At 44.2% G+C, this 15859-nt stretch overlaps 1 protein-coding gene across 4 annotated transcripts; it reads left to right on the top strand.

Annotated features, from left to right (window-relative positions):
- Window positions 1-6269: 6269 nt before the first annotated feature.
- On the top strand, window positions 6270-14858 carry LOC116815756 (transmembrane protein 14C). 4 transcript variants are annotated; one of them, XM_032764376.2, is made up of 5 exons: window positions 6270-6333; window positions 8026-8102; window positions 11135-11236; window positions 13684-13771; window positions 14012-14858. In XM_032764376.2, exons 1-5 carry the CDS (start codon window positions 6275-6277, stop codon window positions 14067-14069), a joined length of 384 nt encoding a protein of 127 aa, XP_032620267.1. In that variant the 5' UTR covers window positions 6270-6274; the 3' UTR covers window positions 14070-14858. The 4 variants fall into 4 exon arrangements, with proteins under 4 accessions (XP_032620267.1, XP_032620268.1, XP_032620270.1 ...); XM_032764377.2 differs by lacking the exon at window positions 6270-6333 and adding an exon at window positions 6682-6789; XM_032764379.2 differs by lacking the exon at window positions 6270-6333 and adding an exon at window positions 6814-6872.
- Window positions 14859-15859: the final 1001 nt, after the last annotated feature.

The following is a 15859-nucleotide window of genomic DNA, read 5'->3' as shown; positions in this document are numbered from 1 at the left end:
GGAGAGACAAAATAAAACCTGTAAAGTATTTTAGCACAACAGCCAATTCTGGCTGAGCACTAAAGGGTCCTCTGACACAAAAACAAAACAAACATCTTCTGGACTCTGCTAGGATCATTCACTTTATGGTGGCTGTGTGCTCTTGGAGTAGGTATCTATGTTAATCTTTTGTAATTTTTTCCCTTATTTAGTTGAACTAAACCCTGTCTATCTTAATTTGATTTTTAAACCTGGTTATATTGATTTAGCTTAGCTTCACAGGGACAGTCTAAAGCAGAGGTAGGCAACCTATGGCATAAGAGCTGATTTTCAGTGGCACTCACACTGCCGGAGTCCTAGCCACTGGTCTGGGGGGCTCTGCATTTTAATTTAATTTTAAATGAAGCTTCTTAAACATTTTAAAAACCTTATTTACTTTACATACAACAATAGTTTAGTTATATATAAGAACTTACAGAAAGCAGCCTTCAGAATGTTAAACATTAGCTGGGAGTAAACCTTAAATTAAGTAATACATGAAAGACTTGGCCAAGCCACTTCTGAAAGTGGCCGACCCGGTTTAAATCAAACTTATTATAAATGTGACACCAATTCTTGGATTACAGTTAAGGCCTAAATAGTTTTTAGAGAGCTTCTGGTTTATACACAGCTTCTACCTACTAAAATAAGCCTGATCCATTTTGAGTATATTGATGAGATATACCCAATCAACTTTAACTGATGCTAGACTTTTAAGTGCAGATGACGAGTTTAACTGGTCTTTAGAATGTATTCTGTAGTATTTCCAATGTATTATTTTCTATTATATGTCTATGGCGAGGTGCATGATGCCATTTATACATGTAGACAGTAGGTTAGAGTGTAGATGTTAGATTAGTAGGATGATTTTCACAAACACTACACATTTAAGCAATATATGCAAATAGTCAATTAACTCTATCCAAAAAATAAAGCATATACATTTTAAGAATGTGGATCAAAACTTAAGCATTTCTTGGCTAATACCAATCAGCCAAGACTTTGCACTTGCTTTCTGCACAGAGTAGACCCTGATGCTTCAGTGGAATTGCTCGCATGTAAATCTTTGCAGGATGTAGACCTAAAGAATGACACCTCTACCCTGAAATAACGCAGTCCTTGGGGACAAAAAACACACCACGTTATAGGTGAGACCGCATTATTCAAAACTGGCTTTGCCCCCACCTCCTGTTCCCTGACCACCCCTCCGGAGACCCCCATCTGTAATCACGCCCCGGACCCTACCCACCCCTGTCCCGACTACACGACCTCTATCTCACCACCCCCCCTGACAGGCACTCAAGGCAGTGGCGGGAAATGAGCAGGCCAGCCCCCAGTCCATCCATTCGCGCCAGCTCCAGTCGCGCGCCACTCCCAACGTCAGGAGTGCGAGGAGGGGGGGACGAGGATGCCCTCCCAACCCTAGGCACGCACTGCAGGGGAAGCGAAGCGATAAGCCCAGCCCACTCAGCTGGGGCTGGGGCAAGGAAAGCGTGTCATTGGGGGGCTGCAAGGGAAAGGTCCGCTCACCGCAAGGGAGAAGCGGAGCGCCATGCTGGGAGCTGGTGGAGTGGACGAGCTGGGACGGGCTGCCCGCTTCCGCCGGGGTGATGGGGGAGGTTGGGGAAAGGACACTCTCCCCACTCACCAACAGCAGGAAGTGGAGCGACACGGCCCCATCCCGCTCCACTCCGCTTCCCGCTGCAGGTGAGTGCAGGGAGGTTGGGGAAAGGATGCCCCCTGCACTCACCTGCAGCAGGAAGTAGAGCACTGTGGCTGGGAGCTGGTGGAGTGGAGCGAGCTGGGGCCAGGCTGCTCCGCTTCTGCCGTGAGTGCGAGGGGATCCCTTCCCCCAAGCCCCCTCCCCTGAGCGACGCGGCAGGGGCCAGAGCGAGGGAAGCAGAACGGGCGGCTCCCAACCCCCCCCCCCGCTAATCCCCTGGGCCACTCTGGGACTGCGGGGTCCCCAAAAGTGCCCTCCCACAGCTCCTGTCCCCCAGACGCTTGTGGGGGAAGCCCCTGACTGCCCCCAAGACCCTCCGCCCTTATCAAACCCCTGGGCCCCAGCCTGGTGCAGTACCCTTAACGCTGCTCAGTGCAATGTGTCAGAGCTTTACTGTGTTATATGCAAACCCGTGTTATATCGGAGTAGAGGTGTACATGATGTTAGCCACCTTCCATAAATGTCTCCACAGCCAATTCTGTGGCCCCAGGTGCAAGTATACTCATGCTGACTATAACCTGCTTCTGTTTCTGACTCTAATATTAGTTAAACTATTAGTTAAAAAATTAGTTTCTGACTCTAATATTAGTCAGTGCTGTACAGTGTTGGTTTGGGACTGCTCACCTTTTTCGTTTGAAACCTGAAATGTGGTGTGCACTCTGAATTCCTATTCAACACCTCTAAGGTTCTTTGAACCTTGTAGTACCATTGAATTGAAGAAACTGAGAAGCTAGTTTAAGCACTTGTTCAGGTGGTTTTGTTTAAATCTTAGTTGTTTGTAAGAAAAAAATTTCTATATTCTTTGTATGACTGTGGGGATATATTTTACCTCACAGTACACAAGGTGTTGGCAGGAAACGTTAGTGCAAAACACTTCCTTCACCAAATGTGTCCATTTGGCCAGTGTTGAATACTTACTATAATGGAAGAAGCTATTGCATTTACTACAGTTGTGAATGTATTTGATGAGGGCCAGAAGGATCCTCTGTAACTGGACTTTCAGCTAATTTCTAGACAGAAGAAACATACTGGAAAAAACTACTAATCAAAAACATCTGAAATGTATATGTTACACTTTGATAAGAACTGAGCTGCAATGGAATAATACTGTTTACTAGATATGATCCCAGTAATCAACTTATTGTCTGGATCTGAATTTCCTAAGAATTTGTGGGTGAGGTTTGGATCTGGTGTTTCTTCTTGGGCCCATGTCTAGCTTTTACCACTCTAATTGTAGAGGAGTATATAAACTAAAAATCATTTTATGCTAACTATAGGCTCAAAGTTGGATATTGGACAAAATTTCCGTAAGTCAGGATTCAGTTATTACAGTAGCAGTTATCCTAGTTAAGTCTGAAATGCATCTCCTATTGTCAACTGCAGTCTCTCTTTTTATTTTTTTACTATTAAATAGTTACTGATAACATTCTCAAACTCCTTTTGGGCTGAAAAGAAATGTTTTTCATGGGTTTTTTTAGGTCAGAGGTGATGTTTAAAAAACAACAACAAAAAACAAAATCTATTAAGCTTTTTTTGTTTGTTTTTTGAGAGGTGTATGCAGTGACAGACCAACCATTTTCTTCCAGGTGCTCCTGTCAGATATTTTTAGCAAGTGTAATTCAGCAATAACCAGTGTGGGGGCTGAAAATATTTGTGTGTTAATTTAAAAAAAAAAAGCTCTGCAAGGTAAACAACACTTCTTAGCTGAAACATATGTCCCACACTGTACATTGATAGCATGTTCTTATCACAATACGTACAGTCTATATGAAACCTATAGTGAAGACCTTTTGCTGTCTTACTGGGCAAATCCAAGAGAGAAGCCTCTGATAAGACAGACATGCTGAGAAGAGATCAGAAGCACCAGGCACAATGGCTCATGATCTGTTTATCACAACTGCACCCATTGTGGCTGGTTGGTTTGTGACGGAGCTAAAACATGTAAAAAATAGACATACCCAGTCAGAAAGATTCTTGATGTATGCTGTCTCTCTTTCTTTGTAAAACTTGTGGGAGCTGGTGAAGAAGGAAATGTATGAGGTTCCCCTTGAACAGTTTCTCTCACAATGTCCTCTTGGAAGGATGAGGAGAGTTGGTATCCCTGTTCTTCGCAGGTCTTCAAAACAGCTGGATCTCCAGGGATCTGTAGATTCCAAGGATCACAGGAGACTCTGTGCCTCCATGTAAGCTGTCTGCCCTGGCCATTCCTCCCCATCCCTGGCTTCTTGGTAGCATGGTTGTAATGGAGCTGCCCTACCAGGAATAACCCCTAGTCACAGTATCAGATGGATAGCTGTGTTAGTTTGGATCTGTAAAAAGCAACAGAGAGTCCTGTGGCACCTTTACGACTAACGGATGTATTGGAGCATAAGCTTTCGTGGGTGAATACCCACTTTGTCCAATACATCTGTTAGTCTTAAAGGTGCCACAGGACGCTGTTGCTCTTTTCCCTAGTCACAGTTGCCCCTTGTCACACTATTAAGGGAGATCCCTGCCACGGAGAAGTAGTCTCAGGAGACAACAGGGGAAACTGAGCAACTGACTGACTAAAGGAACAATGAAACAGTGCTGTAAAAAATACAAATGAGAGAGGCAACTTTTTTTTTCCCCTTTCATCTCTGTAGGAATTAGATGTTAACTTGTAACCGGAGCAGGGACATGCCAGGAGACTAGACATGTAATGTGTAACTTGCTGGTGTGGTTTAAAGGGTAGCTGTTAACAAAATACGAGACACACACACTCAGATATCTAAATAAGCAGCCCTAATTAATGATATGCTTACTCCATCCGCACATAGACTCATAGACTTTAAGGTCAGAAGGGACCATTATGATCATCTAGTCTGACCTCCTGCACAATGCAGGCCACAGAATCTCACCCATCCACTTCTATAACAAACCCCTAACCTATGTCTGAGTTATTGAAGTCCTCAAATTGTGGTTTGAAGACCTCAAGCTGCATGCTGCTGCTGGGAGTCTTATTTCTAAGGGCTCAAGCGCTGGTTGCTGGGAATCCTGTGCTTGACAGCAGTGGTGTGACAAAGTGGGACTGTTCTTAATGATCCTCGGAATACTGTATGTGCCTCAGTTTCCCCCATGCATTTCTTAAGTCTCCAGTGTGCATAAATGGCCAACAATCTGTCTCCTAGCAACAAATGGCCAGGGCCCTTCCCCCTTGCAAGGGGATGGCTAAAGTGAACAAGAGATCAGGTGACCTCCTGGCCCAGGAAGGACAAAGGCCAGAAGGAGGCTGGAGGAGGTTTCAGTTTGGAGCTAGCTGGGGGCGGGAAGTTGAGGGCAGACCAGATTGTCTGGCTCTCTGGGCCCCAGAATGGATCCAGCTGAGGGATCCCATTCTCTGTACCTACAAGCTCTGTTTTAGACCGTATTCCTGTATCTAATAAATCTCTGTTTTACTGGCTGGCTGAGAGTCATGTCTGCAAAGCTGGGGTGCATGCAGGTCCCTCTGACCTCCCAGGACCCCACCTGGCGGACTCACTGTGGGAAGCACATGGAGGGCATATGCTGAATGCTCCAGGTCAGACCAGGAGGTTAAGGTGTGAGGCTTCTTGCCCTGAAGATAGTCTGCTCCATGGGAAGAGGAGGCTCCCCAAAGTCCTGACTGGCTTTTGTGGAGCAGTTCCAGAGCATTGCCCGGGACTCCGTGACAGTGGTGCTTAGGCTGTGCGAGAATGAGGGCAGGGGTGGCAGGGTGTAGAATTTTGTGGTGCCAGAACCTGCCCCCCAAACTCTGCCCCCACCTCCCTATGGCTCTGGGAGGGAATTTGGGTGGAGGGAGGTCTGGTTGCAGGCCATGGGCTGCGGCAGGGGTGCAGGGTCTGGAATGGAGTTTGGTTGCTGGCTCAGCAGGTTGGGGTGCAGCAGAGGGTGAGGGGTGCAGGCTCTGGGAGGGATTTGGGGCAGGAAGTGTGTGAGATGGGGTGGTGGGGTGCAAGCTCTGAGATGGAGTTTGGGATGGAAGAGGTTGGGGAGGGGGGGTGCAGGGTTGGGGTTGTGGGTGTGCTGGGATGAGGGGTTGATGATGCTGGAGGGCTCAGGGCTGGGGCAGAGGGTGCAAGGGTGAGGGTGCAGGGTCTGGGGGAGGGGCAGGGCTGGGGTAACTTTGGGTGTAGAAGGCTGCCTGGGTTGGGCCAGAGAGAGGACTCCCCTCCCCAGCCTCTCCATGCTGGCAGCAGTGAGCTCTGGGGGAGGCCCTCCTCACCACCCCACCACACCACACTCACCCACAGCACTGTCACTGCATATGTTCCTAGGGCCCCTCTCAGGTCCAGGAAGCTCCCTTGCCTCCCTGTGGTGGATGCTGGGGGATGCCATCACATGTGGGTATCCTCCCTGCTGCTGCCCTCATGGGGTGGGGGATAGGCTGCCCCTTGTCCAGTGCAGGGCATGAGCAGTGACTGTGGCAGGGCGGGGGGCCCTATGCTGGTGGAGGGTGCTGCTGGAAAAGGAGAGTCTGAGGAGAAGGGCAGGGCAGGCTGACTGGGGAGCACTAAGACCCTGTGGCGGCAGTTCATGCCAGGGGCCAGAGAGCAGCGTCAGCGTGCGCTGCAGGGGAGAGGGACCCCAGGGAGGTGTGTGGGGGAAGGGACACTCGGGCGGGGGGGGCAAGCGGGGTAGCAAGTGGGGCTGGGGGAGAGACCCAGCCCCCAACATTGCTGGAGCCGGGACCTGTACAACTCGCTGCCCCTGAATGAGGGGTCAGGGCTACCCCGTCTCTGAGCTGTCCCAGGGAGGCTGGGGGACAGGAGCCTGGGCATAAGAGGCAATCGCCCCGCTAGACACAGACGTGCCCGGGGTCGACCTCGCCTCCCGCGGGGGAGCTACATGGAGGCCAGTGCGGCGCTCAGCTGCTGGAGGGACGGCAACCCCGGAGCTATGGGCTGCTTAGCTGCCCTTCTCCTCCCCTCCCTGCTGCGCCGGGCGCGGCCCTGATTGGCTGCCCTGCCCCGGGAAGTTCGGGGGTGGAAGGTCGGGACGCCCCGGTGCCTGGGTTTCCGCTGCAGCGCGGCTCCGGGCCGGGACGGCAGGTCAGTGCAGCGGGGGACAGGGCGCCTTGTGGCCGCGGGTCTGCAGGGCACACGCCCGGCCCTGGGGCTCCCGGCCTCCCTGGGTGCGGGGAAGAGAGGGAGCAAGTACCTGGCTTCGTACCTCTCGCTTGGCGCTGAGCCGAGCTGTGCGGGGGGCTGAGCGAGGCTCCGTATGGGGGCAGTGGGGTGGGTGTTGAGCAAGGCTGTGCTACGAGGGGGTGTTTGGAGGGGGAGGAGGTGCCAGTATTCAGGAGTGAGGTTTCTTGTGTGTTGCGGCTGAGGACTCCAGAGTGTGGAGATGGTGACGTTCCCCTCTGGTCACGCCTGGTTCATCGCCCGGCCACGGCAGGACTGTTCTGAATTTGCTTCACTCTGCATCCCTCTGGGGTGATCGCAGGAGTCTGCCAACCCATCTTACAAAACTGAGCCTGAACTGGCGCCCACCTCTGAGTTTCCCCAGACTGGAGGGAGGTTTGGAGCCAGATTTGTGGGTGGCGCCTGTGTGTGTACTGGGCTGAACCCAAACCTAGATCCAGACATCCCTGAGCCTGGAAAAAGTTCAAATCCAGATCTGATCATGGCAACATGGCCCAGTCTCTGGCTTTTCAGGGAAGTTCTGGGCTAGAGCTATTGCAGGATGATGAGGTTTTTTACCCCTTACGTTGTCATTATAGGGAATTGCTTAAGATGTTTGACATGGAAACATTACCAATGGCCTCTGTTAAGGAGCAGCTTCAGTGCATCTGTCTCAAACCATTAGACACTGAACCACCTTTCTAACACATTGCTTCTCCTTGGGCTTTAGGTTCAATGTTCATCAAACCCATTTAAAATCTATTTTTATATTCTATACTTAATGTGTGTGATATCCTTTCACTTAGTCCGGAACTGTTCGTTCATATGACATGTTTCTCCTTTACACTTGCAGATACACTGATAATATGATATATGCTTTCATGTTCTTAGGATTTTAAGTTTGTGGTGTATGTTTGTTCATGCTTCTCAATGATTGCCAATAATTTTCTAAAAACAGAGCCGTATAGGGAGGTTTGCATTACTGTTGCCCAACCTTTAGTCATTATACATAGAGGACTTCCCTTTCAAGTGTTATCAAGCTAATACTTTAATGCTCACAAAGGTAAGTTAAAAATAAATATAAATTGTATAAAAACTGTGTAAAGGAAAGAGGGAATGAAAAGAATTAATATAACTCTGATTTCCTTGTTGTGTTCCCAGAATGGGTTTGGACTGGATAGGCTTTGGCTATGCAGCATTGGTTACATCAGGTGGAATAATTGGCTACGCAAAAGCAGGTATAGTATTGATAAATCCTCAAACTTTCTGATGTTGGATCAGATGTTGGAAAATGGAACCAGCCCTGCCTATAAAAAGCAAAATATCAAGTTTTCTGCACAGTGTAACTTCTTATAAAAACAGACTATCTAAATGTTCTTAACTTTGACAGTTTAAGGTTTGTGCAAATCTTTCACTGTAATTGGGAGTGGACAGCTGTATTACTTGAGTTGGTATTCTTTCGTGATAAGCTCACAATCAGACATACCAGTCGTCTACTGGTGGCCTTTATGTTCTTTGGATGAATTGCAGTAAGCTTACTTCAGAAAGGCTTTATTGCTGATGTATTGAATATCAATGACCTAATTATATATTTTCAGAGAACATATAAAAAGGTTAACTGTTAGTAGTTTTTAATTTTGTTTTTTATAATTGATACTAGCACCATCTTGTACACTACAGATGGTCCCCTTATCACTTCTACAAATGGTACATTTAGAAGAGTAACTGCAAGTATTTAGAGAGCTCAGCTTTCCATTTTAACCTTTCTGTAAGTAATGTGACTTGTTTGTGCTGTGTCACAATTATTTAGCAACATTTCTTTGCTGAGCTGCATTGAATATACTTGCATTTGGAACTTTATTCCTTGATCTGCTGCTTCCCGTTCTGCTTTTCTTGGTTTTCATTCCTTCATACAGAACTATGGACCATCAGCTCTAAAATGCTTGCAATGAGAGGCCTCAATTCATGTGGAAACCCTCATTCAATTTTTAGGATAGACTCATGTTTAATGTGGACTGAGGAGTTTGCGTTACCTGAATTCAGTAGGAATTTGCCCACAAACATGAATAAATTGGCACTCCCAGAGAGCTTGTTAATGTGCTTCCACTAGCTTGTTTCATCCTGACTGGTCAGGATGGAGGTAATAAACAACATTTGGAACTTACACTGACCTTTTGATCAGTATTTCTCAGAGCATTATTGTCCTCTGTTTCCAGATGGGGAAACTGAGACCCAAAATGTAAGTGACATGTCTGAGGTCGTGTGGTAATTCAGTGCCAAAGCCAGGAATGGAACCCAGGTCTCCTGACTCCCAGTCTGAGAGGAAAGAAGAAATCTCTTTTTGGAGGGGAGGAGTAAAAGCAAGTGAAGTGACTTGACAGGGGAATGAGAGACTGCTAATAACTGAGACCTGTCTGTGCCAATAAAAGTACAGGACAGTATGTTAAAAATAAAGGGAGTGTAGCTGAATAAATAGCCCTGTCCATCATTATATTCACTTTATTCTATAGCCATCTATTTCTAACTTAAACCTGAAAATGTTCAACCAGTCAGATCACTGACTGTTCTGATATCCTTGCAAAAAAATTATGCCTTCTATAATGATGTCACCGTTGACAGAGTGGGCTCTATAACCATTTTTTTTCTTTTTAAAAAAATGTTCTGTGTAAATTACCTTTACTGTATATTCCTGTGTGGAGATCCTTATGATCTTGCAATATTACATTCATATGTCAAATCTATTACTGTTGTGCAAATCTAGGGAGCATTCTCTTTCTTCATCTCTTATACACGGCACCCCGCCTGACTTCATATATTCAGAATGTCCAAATGTGTATGTAGTAACTTAAGGTTTTGTCTGGCTTCATCACAAGTACTGAAACATATCTTGCCTATGTTATATTCAATGGGGTGCTCCAACACCAATCTGCAGGCATGCCAGGGAAATCTTGGCATCATGCCACCTAACCCACTCCCCATCTCCAACTCCCTGCCCAGTTGTGTCATGGAATGGGGCAGGGGGAAGCAGGTACTATGTGAGAGTAGTTGTGGGCATGGGCATGGGCATGTCAATACTGTAGATCATTGAGGCAAAATTCAGGTATGCAGTAGCCGTTCTGTGGAAAATCAGTTATGCTACATTTGCAGGAGAAACTGTAGTTACGCTGCTGAGGCTGCTGAGCTGGATGGGAATAGAGTAGCCACTTGCTAATGTTCATGTCTTTTCCTTACACAGATGAGTATATCCTGCACCTTCTGTCTCCATCCCCTGCTTTATCCCAAATGTGGGATCTGAACCAATAGTGCAGCTGATGTATTGATGACTAAAGAATGATCAGCTTCCTACAGCACTGAATGCTCATCATTCTGGTACACTTGGAGTAAAGACTTTTATCATACTGGCCTGACGATTTCAGATAATTTTTAATGGTGACCTGCAAATGGAACAGACAGAATGCTATCACCATTAGCATTAGGTGTGGAATGCTCCTCTTAGCATGGTTGATGAGGGCATTCAGCACTTATTAAAGGAGATAGCATTCTGTCTGTTCCATTTACAGGTTGTCTACAAATCACTGAGGATAGGACTGGAAATAGCATCCATCTTCTGTCAATAGTGCAGGGTTATCTTTTCCACTAAGAACCAGATCTAAAGCCCACTCAAGTCCATGAGTTTTTTCCATTGTCTCCAGTGGCTTTGGGTTTGGGCCTTATGTGTGTTTAACCTTGAATACTTCTATTGTTGGTGCCTTCTAGCCCTTCTTGGTAAATTGTCTAATTGTCTTGCCTGGCTAGTTTAAACTTCCTTTTTCTAATCTCGGGCCATTACTATGTGCGATCTGTACCACTCAACTTAGTTAATCCCTTTATTTCATGCTAGTACCTCTCAAGAGCTTCTGGAAACATTTTATGGGCGGGGAGGGCGGGGGAACAAGTTCTTTTACCCATAAAAGGTCATGTCTGATGCTTTTATTCTAGTGACTCTTTTTGTGTTTGTAATTTATCAATGACTTATTTGCATGTTAAAGAACTAAATGCTGTAATGTTACCTGCAACTAATCTAGAGTTATTTGGTACTTTGTTAGGATCTGTATAATGACTTCCTTTATAAAAGCCAGCCTATTGGAATATTAACATCCTCTCACATTTGATCTGAATTCTAGTCTACCTTATAACAGTGAACAGATATGATTGTTTTGTTTGACTGCTTGGTTTATGGACCATGTTTGTCTGATCTTCTAATAAGTGCAGTATGTTTGATTTATTCAAGGTAGTGTCCCATCTCTGGCTGCTGGTCTTCTTTTCGGGAGCTTAGCTGGACTGGGTGCTTATCAGTTGTCTCAGAATCCAAAAAATGTGTGGCTTTCTCTGAGTGAGTATACTTGAAAATATTTATGTAAAAAAAAAAAACTTACTGTTATGTTAATAACACTTCAAGGGTGTATATTATGGTGCAGCAGTAGTGTGCACCATAGTTAAGATTGTGCTCCAAAGTTCAGTTTTAACAGGGCATTTAAAACCTTTATTATGTAAAACTCACTGAAATGGCAAAAAGCAATGCATAAAATATAAACTTAGAGCACTATTTGAATTTTTCATGATGGTTTCATGAAAAATGAATTGATAGAGAGAATGAGAGTTTTTAAAAATTATTCCCTTTGGTGTGTCTCCCCAACTCCCTCCCTGCTAGACTGTCTCACTTTTCTTTGTTCTCCTTTTGCAATAAATCTAAATCACTCCAGACGCTGGCTTTTAGCCACATTGGTATTTTCATGTACTGATTCCTAGAATATCAGTTATACTGTACATCAGGTGTGTTTGTCTGTAGAGCATTGTCTAACATTTTAGCCTTAATGGAAAACATGCCAAGCCAAACTTGCCAAATCTCAGTTTGAAGAAAAATCTCCTGTGGGTATGAATGGTCATCATTTCCAGAAATAGTGAAAGAGAAACCCCTATCAAATGCTGCCAGTAGCCTAGAGGAAAGAGGAGACCGGGAGGGAGTTCAACTTTCACCTCTTCTACGTGCTCTTTAAATTCCTCTGCAATTCACTATCCCTACTATTGACTACACCCACGAACCCTTACCTACAAGACAGTTAGGACAGAGCTGTTAAAACCACCCTTTTCCCCCCAGCCCTCTTTCTTTTTAAAATAAGTTAATAGTTGATGCTGTTCACTGCAGGTCCAGACCCCAGGTCTAAGATGATAAACCCTAATCTTCTCCACTGCACCATACTGTCTTTCAGAGAGACTTAAACGGTTTTGGGTTATCTTGTCTTAACAGCTGTAAACCACATTCTTTTCCCAGAGCTGGGGGTTCTGATCATACATTGTTACTAGTCAGCAATAGAACACTGAACTTGCTTAGAAGTGTGTGTCAAGTCCTCCTCCAGTGGCTGGTCTAGAAAGAAAGTGCTCCTGTAGCTCAAATAATAAGCTCCTAAGTTAAGGGACCAGAAGGTCGAGGAGTTCAAATTCTGCTGCTGCTGGAAGGTGGGGGTGTATGGTTGCATGCAATTCACATAGTGAGAAAACTTTTGGTCAGGGTTTTTTGGTTTTAAAAACTACAATCTGTAATATGGTGTGAATCACCAAAATACGTGTTTCATATTGTAGCACTTGTCTCACATTTTGTTTGTGTAACCCAATGGAGGCAGGCAGTGTTAAGCGTAACCCTCTGTATCTGATCCACAGAGGATGTCCCTCTGTGACAACTCTCAGCTTGAGGGCATACCTCTTCAGAACAAGCTGTAAAAATGGCCTAGAGGCCATTTGTTCAGTCCCTGGGCTGGGCTAAATTGATAGTTGTCACACGTGCTGGTATCTCACATTGAGCCATGTGCTTTATACTGGCTGGGAGGAGGGAGCACAATAGGCATATCTGCTGTAATGCAGGGATGACACCCTGCTGCTGCAACTGCTCCTTCACAGAGGTTCTCTCCAGCTGACAGGTTATGTTTTCACTGCTAAACCTGGAGGGTTGCTCTTTGTTTACTTTTTAATAATTTATAAATGGGGAGAAAATGGTATAGGCACCCGATTTACTGAGGAACATCACAGTCTCTCTCACTCTTCAGAAGGGTCAATATAGATGCAATTTCAACAGTGCAATTTATTCCTCTGGTTCCCAGGCAGATGCAGCTTCCTTTCTCGCTGACTCTTGGGAATTATACACCCAAGCTGTTCTGTAAAAAAACAAAACCAAAAAACAAACAAACAAAAAAAACAGGAAGTTAACAAAAACTAATTTAATGACAGTTAAAGTTGTGGCACTCCACCCACTCAGACTTTAGAACTATGGAAATAAGTTATGGGGAAAGACTTGTGTATTCCTTTTCACCTTCATATTGCATATAGCACTGTTGATGTGCGCTCCAGGGCTCCATAAGACTTTCACTCCCATCTCCAACTGATGCCCAAAAGCAGTACATACTGCAAGTTTAATGAAGGTGGGGTAACACAAATAGTGAAAGAGAAACCCCCATCAGATGCTGCCAGTAGCCTAGAGGAGAGAGGAGACCGGGAGGGAGTTCTATGTGCTGTTTAAATTCCTCTGCAATTCACTATCCCTATTATTATTAGGGATATACAGCATGTGCAATGTGTAAAACCTGAGTCTAAAGTATTACCCCTGACAGAACAATGTGGGTTTTAAAAAAAAAAAAGTCTTGATTTTTCTGTTATATGACATTAATCACGTTTCACACTTGATGATCTTATTTATTACTCCTTTCTTTGCTCGCTCTGAGTTAGCATGTCTCTCTTGCGCACGTACCTCTGAAATAATTCTCACTGGTCATCTGATCTTTCATTTAGTTGCATCTGGAACACTGACTGGAGTTATGGGAATGAGATTTTACAACTCAGGAAAAGTCATGCCTGCAGGTTTAATTGCTGGTGCCAGGTACTACACCACATGCTGTTTCTAATCTTACTCCATATGCTCGAGTCGGTCCTATTTAATTACATTGGGGTTAAATTACTGTATTCTAAGATTATAAAATATTTAAATAAAACTCCATGTATCTTTTTAAAAACAGATAATTTCAATTTTCTGCTTGCTTATGTTTTATGGGGGAGTATTTGGAAGTTTGCTCTGCATGTTTTTAAATTCAGTGAACTTACAATGTTTTCCTTTAAACAGTCTGTTAATGGTTGGGAGACTTGGACTGAAGATGATTGAAAAGCCCCATGGTCCATAACTGTGAAGATCATGTGACTTAACGTGTCAATAGGAAGCCTGAAAATGCAGCTGCCTGAATGTTCAGAGAGTACACAACTGTTCTTACATTAAAATAACTTTTTTTTTTTTTTTTTTTTTTTAAAGATTGGGGGAAATTGATGGGATGGATGAGTGTTAAGTATACAAAATATCATTTTGTTTCATCAGTCAATATTTATCTGTACTTTGTTCCGAGAAGTTGGGTTAGTGTTAATTTAAATTTTTCCTAATACATCTTTCATTAACCACTCCCATTTTGAGCAGTCCCAAAAAAAAAAAGTATGGACAACATATGAGGGAGAGAGGGAACTGGTGCCTAACATCATGATAAAGAAAATTCCCACTGTGGGCCAACAGGAGTACTTGGTCAAATACAACACAAATATATATAGTTACTCTGCATGCAAACTATCAGAATGCTTTACCTGACTGCGGTTTGGCTGTAAGAATGTGTCTAACACCAGCTGAATATTTAATTGCAAAATTATGGTGAGCAAAATGCCATTTAAAGGAGATAGTATAAAAATCAGAACTTATATTGCAAAACTAATAAACTATTTCCTTTATTGGGCAAGTCTGGATTGGGGCTGGTTTGTGCCCTTCCTGTGGCCTACCTTTTGTTTTCTTAAGGAAATCTTTTCTGTGTACTGTTCTCCATATGCAGTCTTTGATCATGTAAAGAAAGACAGCTCTTAAATGGAGGGGAAGAAGACAGAATTAAGTGTGTACATTGTGTTAATACTGCATTAAAGACTCTTTAAAGAAGAAACCTCTATTGTGGATAATTTCAGCAAGATTTATGCAAGAGTATTTGAACTGTTGAAGTCAGCCTAAAATACACAATCACTTGCATATTCTATGCTGAATATAAAATATGTTCTGTAGTTCTGGTCTTCCATACTCGCCCTTTAGTTTCTAACAGTCCTTGAACGTTTATAGCATCTCTTCAGTTAATGGACACAAGTATGACTTTATTTTGTAATCATTAACATACTTCTGCTTTGTGTGCAGTTTATGGCTTCAACTGTAATACAACTGTGGAAGATAGGGTTGGTCTAGTACAGTCCTACAGTTTAACATCTTAAATATCATAATTAGAATATTTCAGGTCAGCATTATAGTAAAGTGTTTTACAAGTACCAGTATCCCTTCACCCAGTAACAAAGTGCAGCCACTTCTTGGGTGGAACTGAGCACCTGTTTAATGGTACAAGGCAACCACGTGCAGTGATTTTAAGCAAAAAAAACTAAGCATGCTGTACCCAAGGTGGATTTAGGTCACCAGGATCTAATGAGTTAGAATCTGGCAATGATTCCAGGATTAAAAAAAACCATTACTCTGGGGGAGAAAGTGATGGGGGAGGGCTGGGAGGGAGATCTTTAATAAGCATAAGTGTTCAGAACCTTAGGTTTTATCCTAAAGGTAGTGCCTCTAGCAGTAAAGACCACTGCTGCCATAGTGAGGTACAAAGCACTGATTTGGGAAGGAGAGGGCTACCTACTGACTTAGCAACACCACTAAGTGTAGCAGCTGATGTTTTCCCTGAATTCCAATAAATTAAAAGATTATGTCTTCGAGTTACCAAAACCCTTTTCACTGTTAGCAGAAATAACATGAGAAGAGAACTCAGCTTTGAAAGCAGACTTCTGAGGAGGAGAAAACTTTAGTTAGCTGGGGAAAAAACTAGTTAAGAGAAATGGTTTCCAAGATATTACTAAGGATCTGCCCTGCATTATGCCTTGCTCTAAGAACATAGCACATGACTCCCTG

This window comes from Chelonoidis abingdonii, chromosome 2, assembly GCF_003597395.2.
Source record: "Chelonoidis abingdonii isolate Lonesome George chromosome 2, CheloAbing_2.0, whole genome shotgun sequence".
NCBI lineage: Eukaryota > Metazoa > Chordata > Testudines > Testudinidae > Chelonoidis > Chelonoidis abingdonii.
Note: the sequence above shows the minus strand (reverse complement) of the source record. Positions and strands in the feature narration are given on the sequence as shown.

Bases quoted from the DNA above. Each gene is read 5' to 3' on its own strand.
- LOC116815756 (XM_032764376.2), top strand. From the start codon at position 6,275: ATGCCAGGGGCCAGAGAGCAGCGTCAGCGTGCGCTGCAGGGGAGAGGG. The intron at 6,334-8,025 runs GTGTGTGGGGGA...TTGTGTTCCCAG, and splicing joins GGGAGAGGGACCCCAGGGAG to AATGGGTTTGGACTGGATAG. The intron at 8,103-11,134 runs GTATAGTATTGA...GATTTATTCAAG, and splicing joins AATTGGCTACGCAAAAGCAG to GTAGTGTCCCATCTCTGGCT.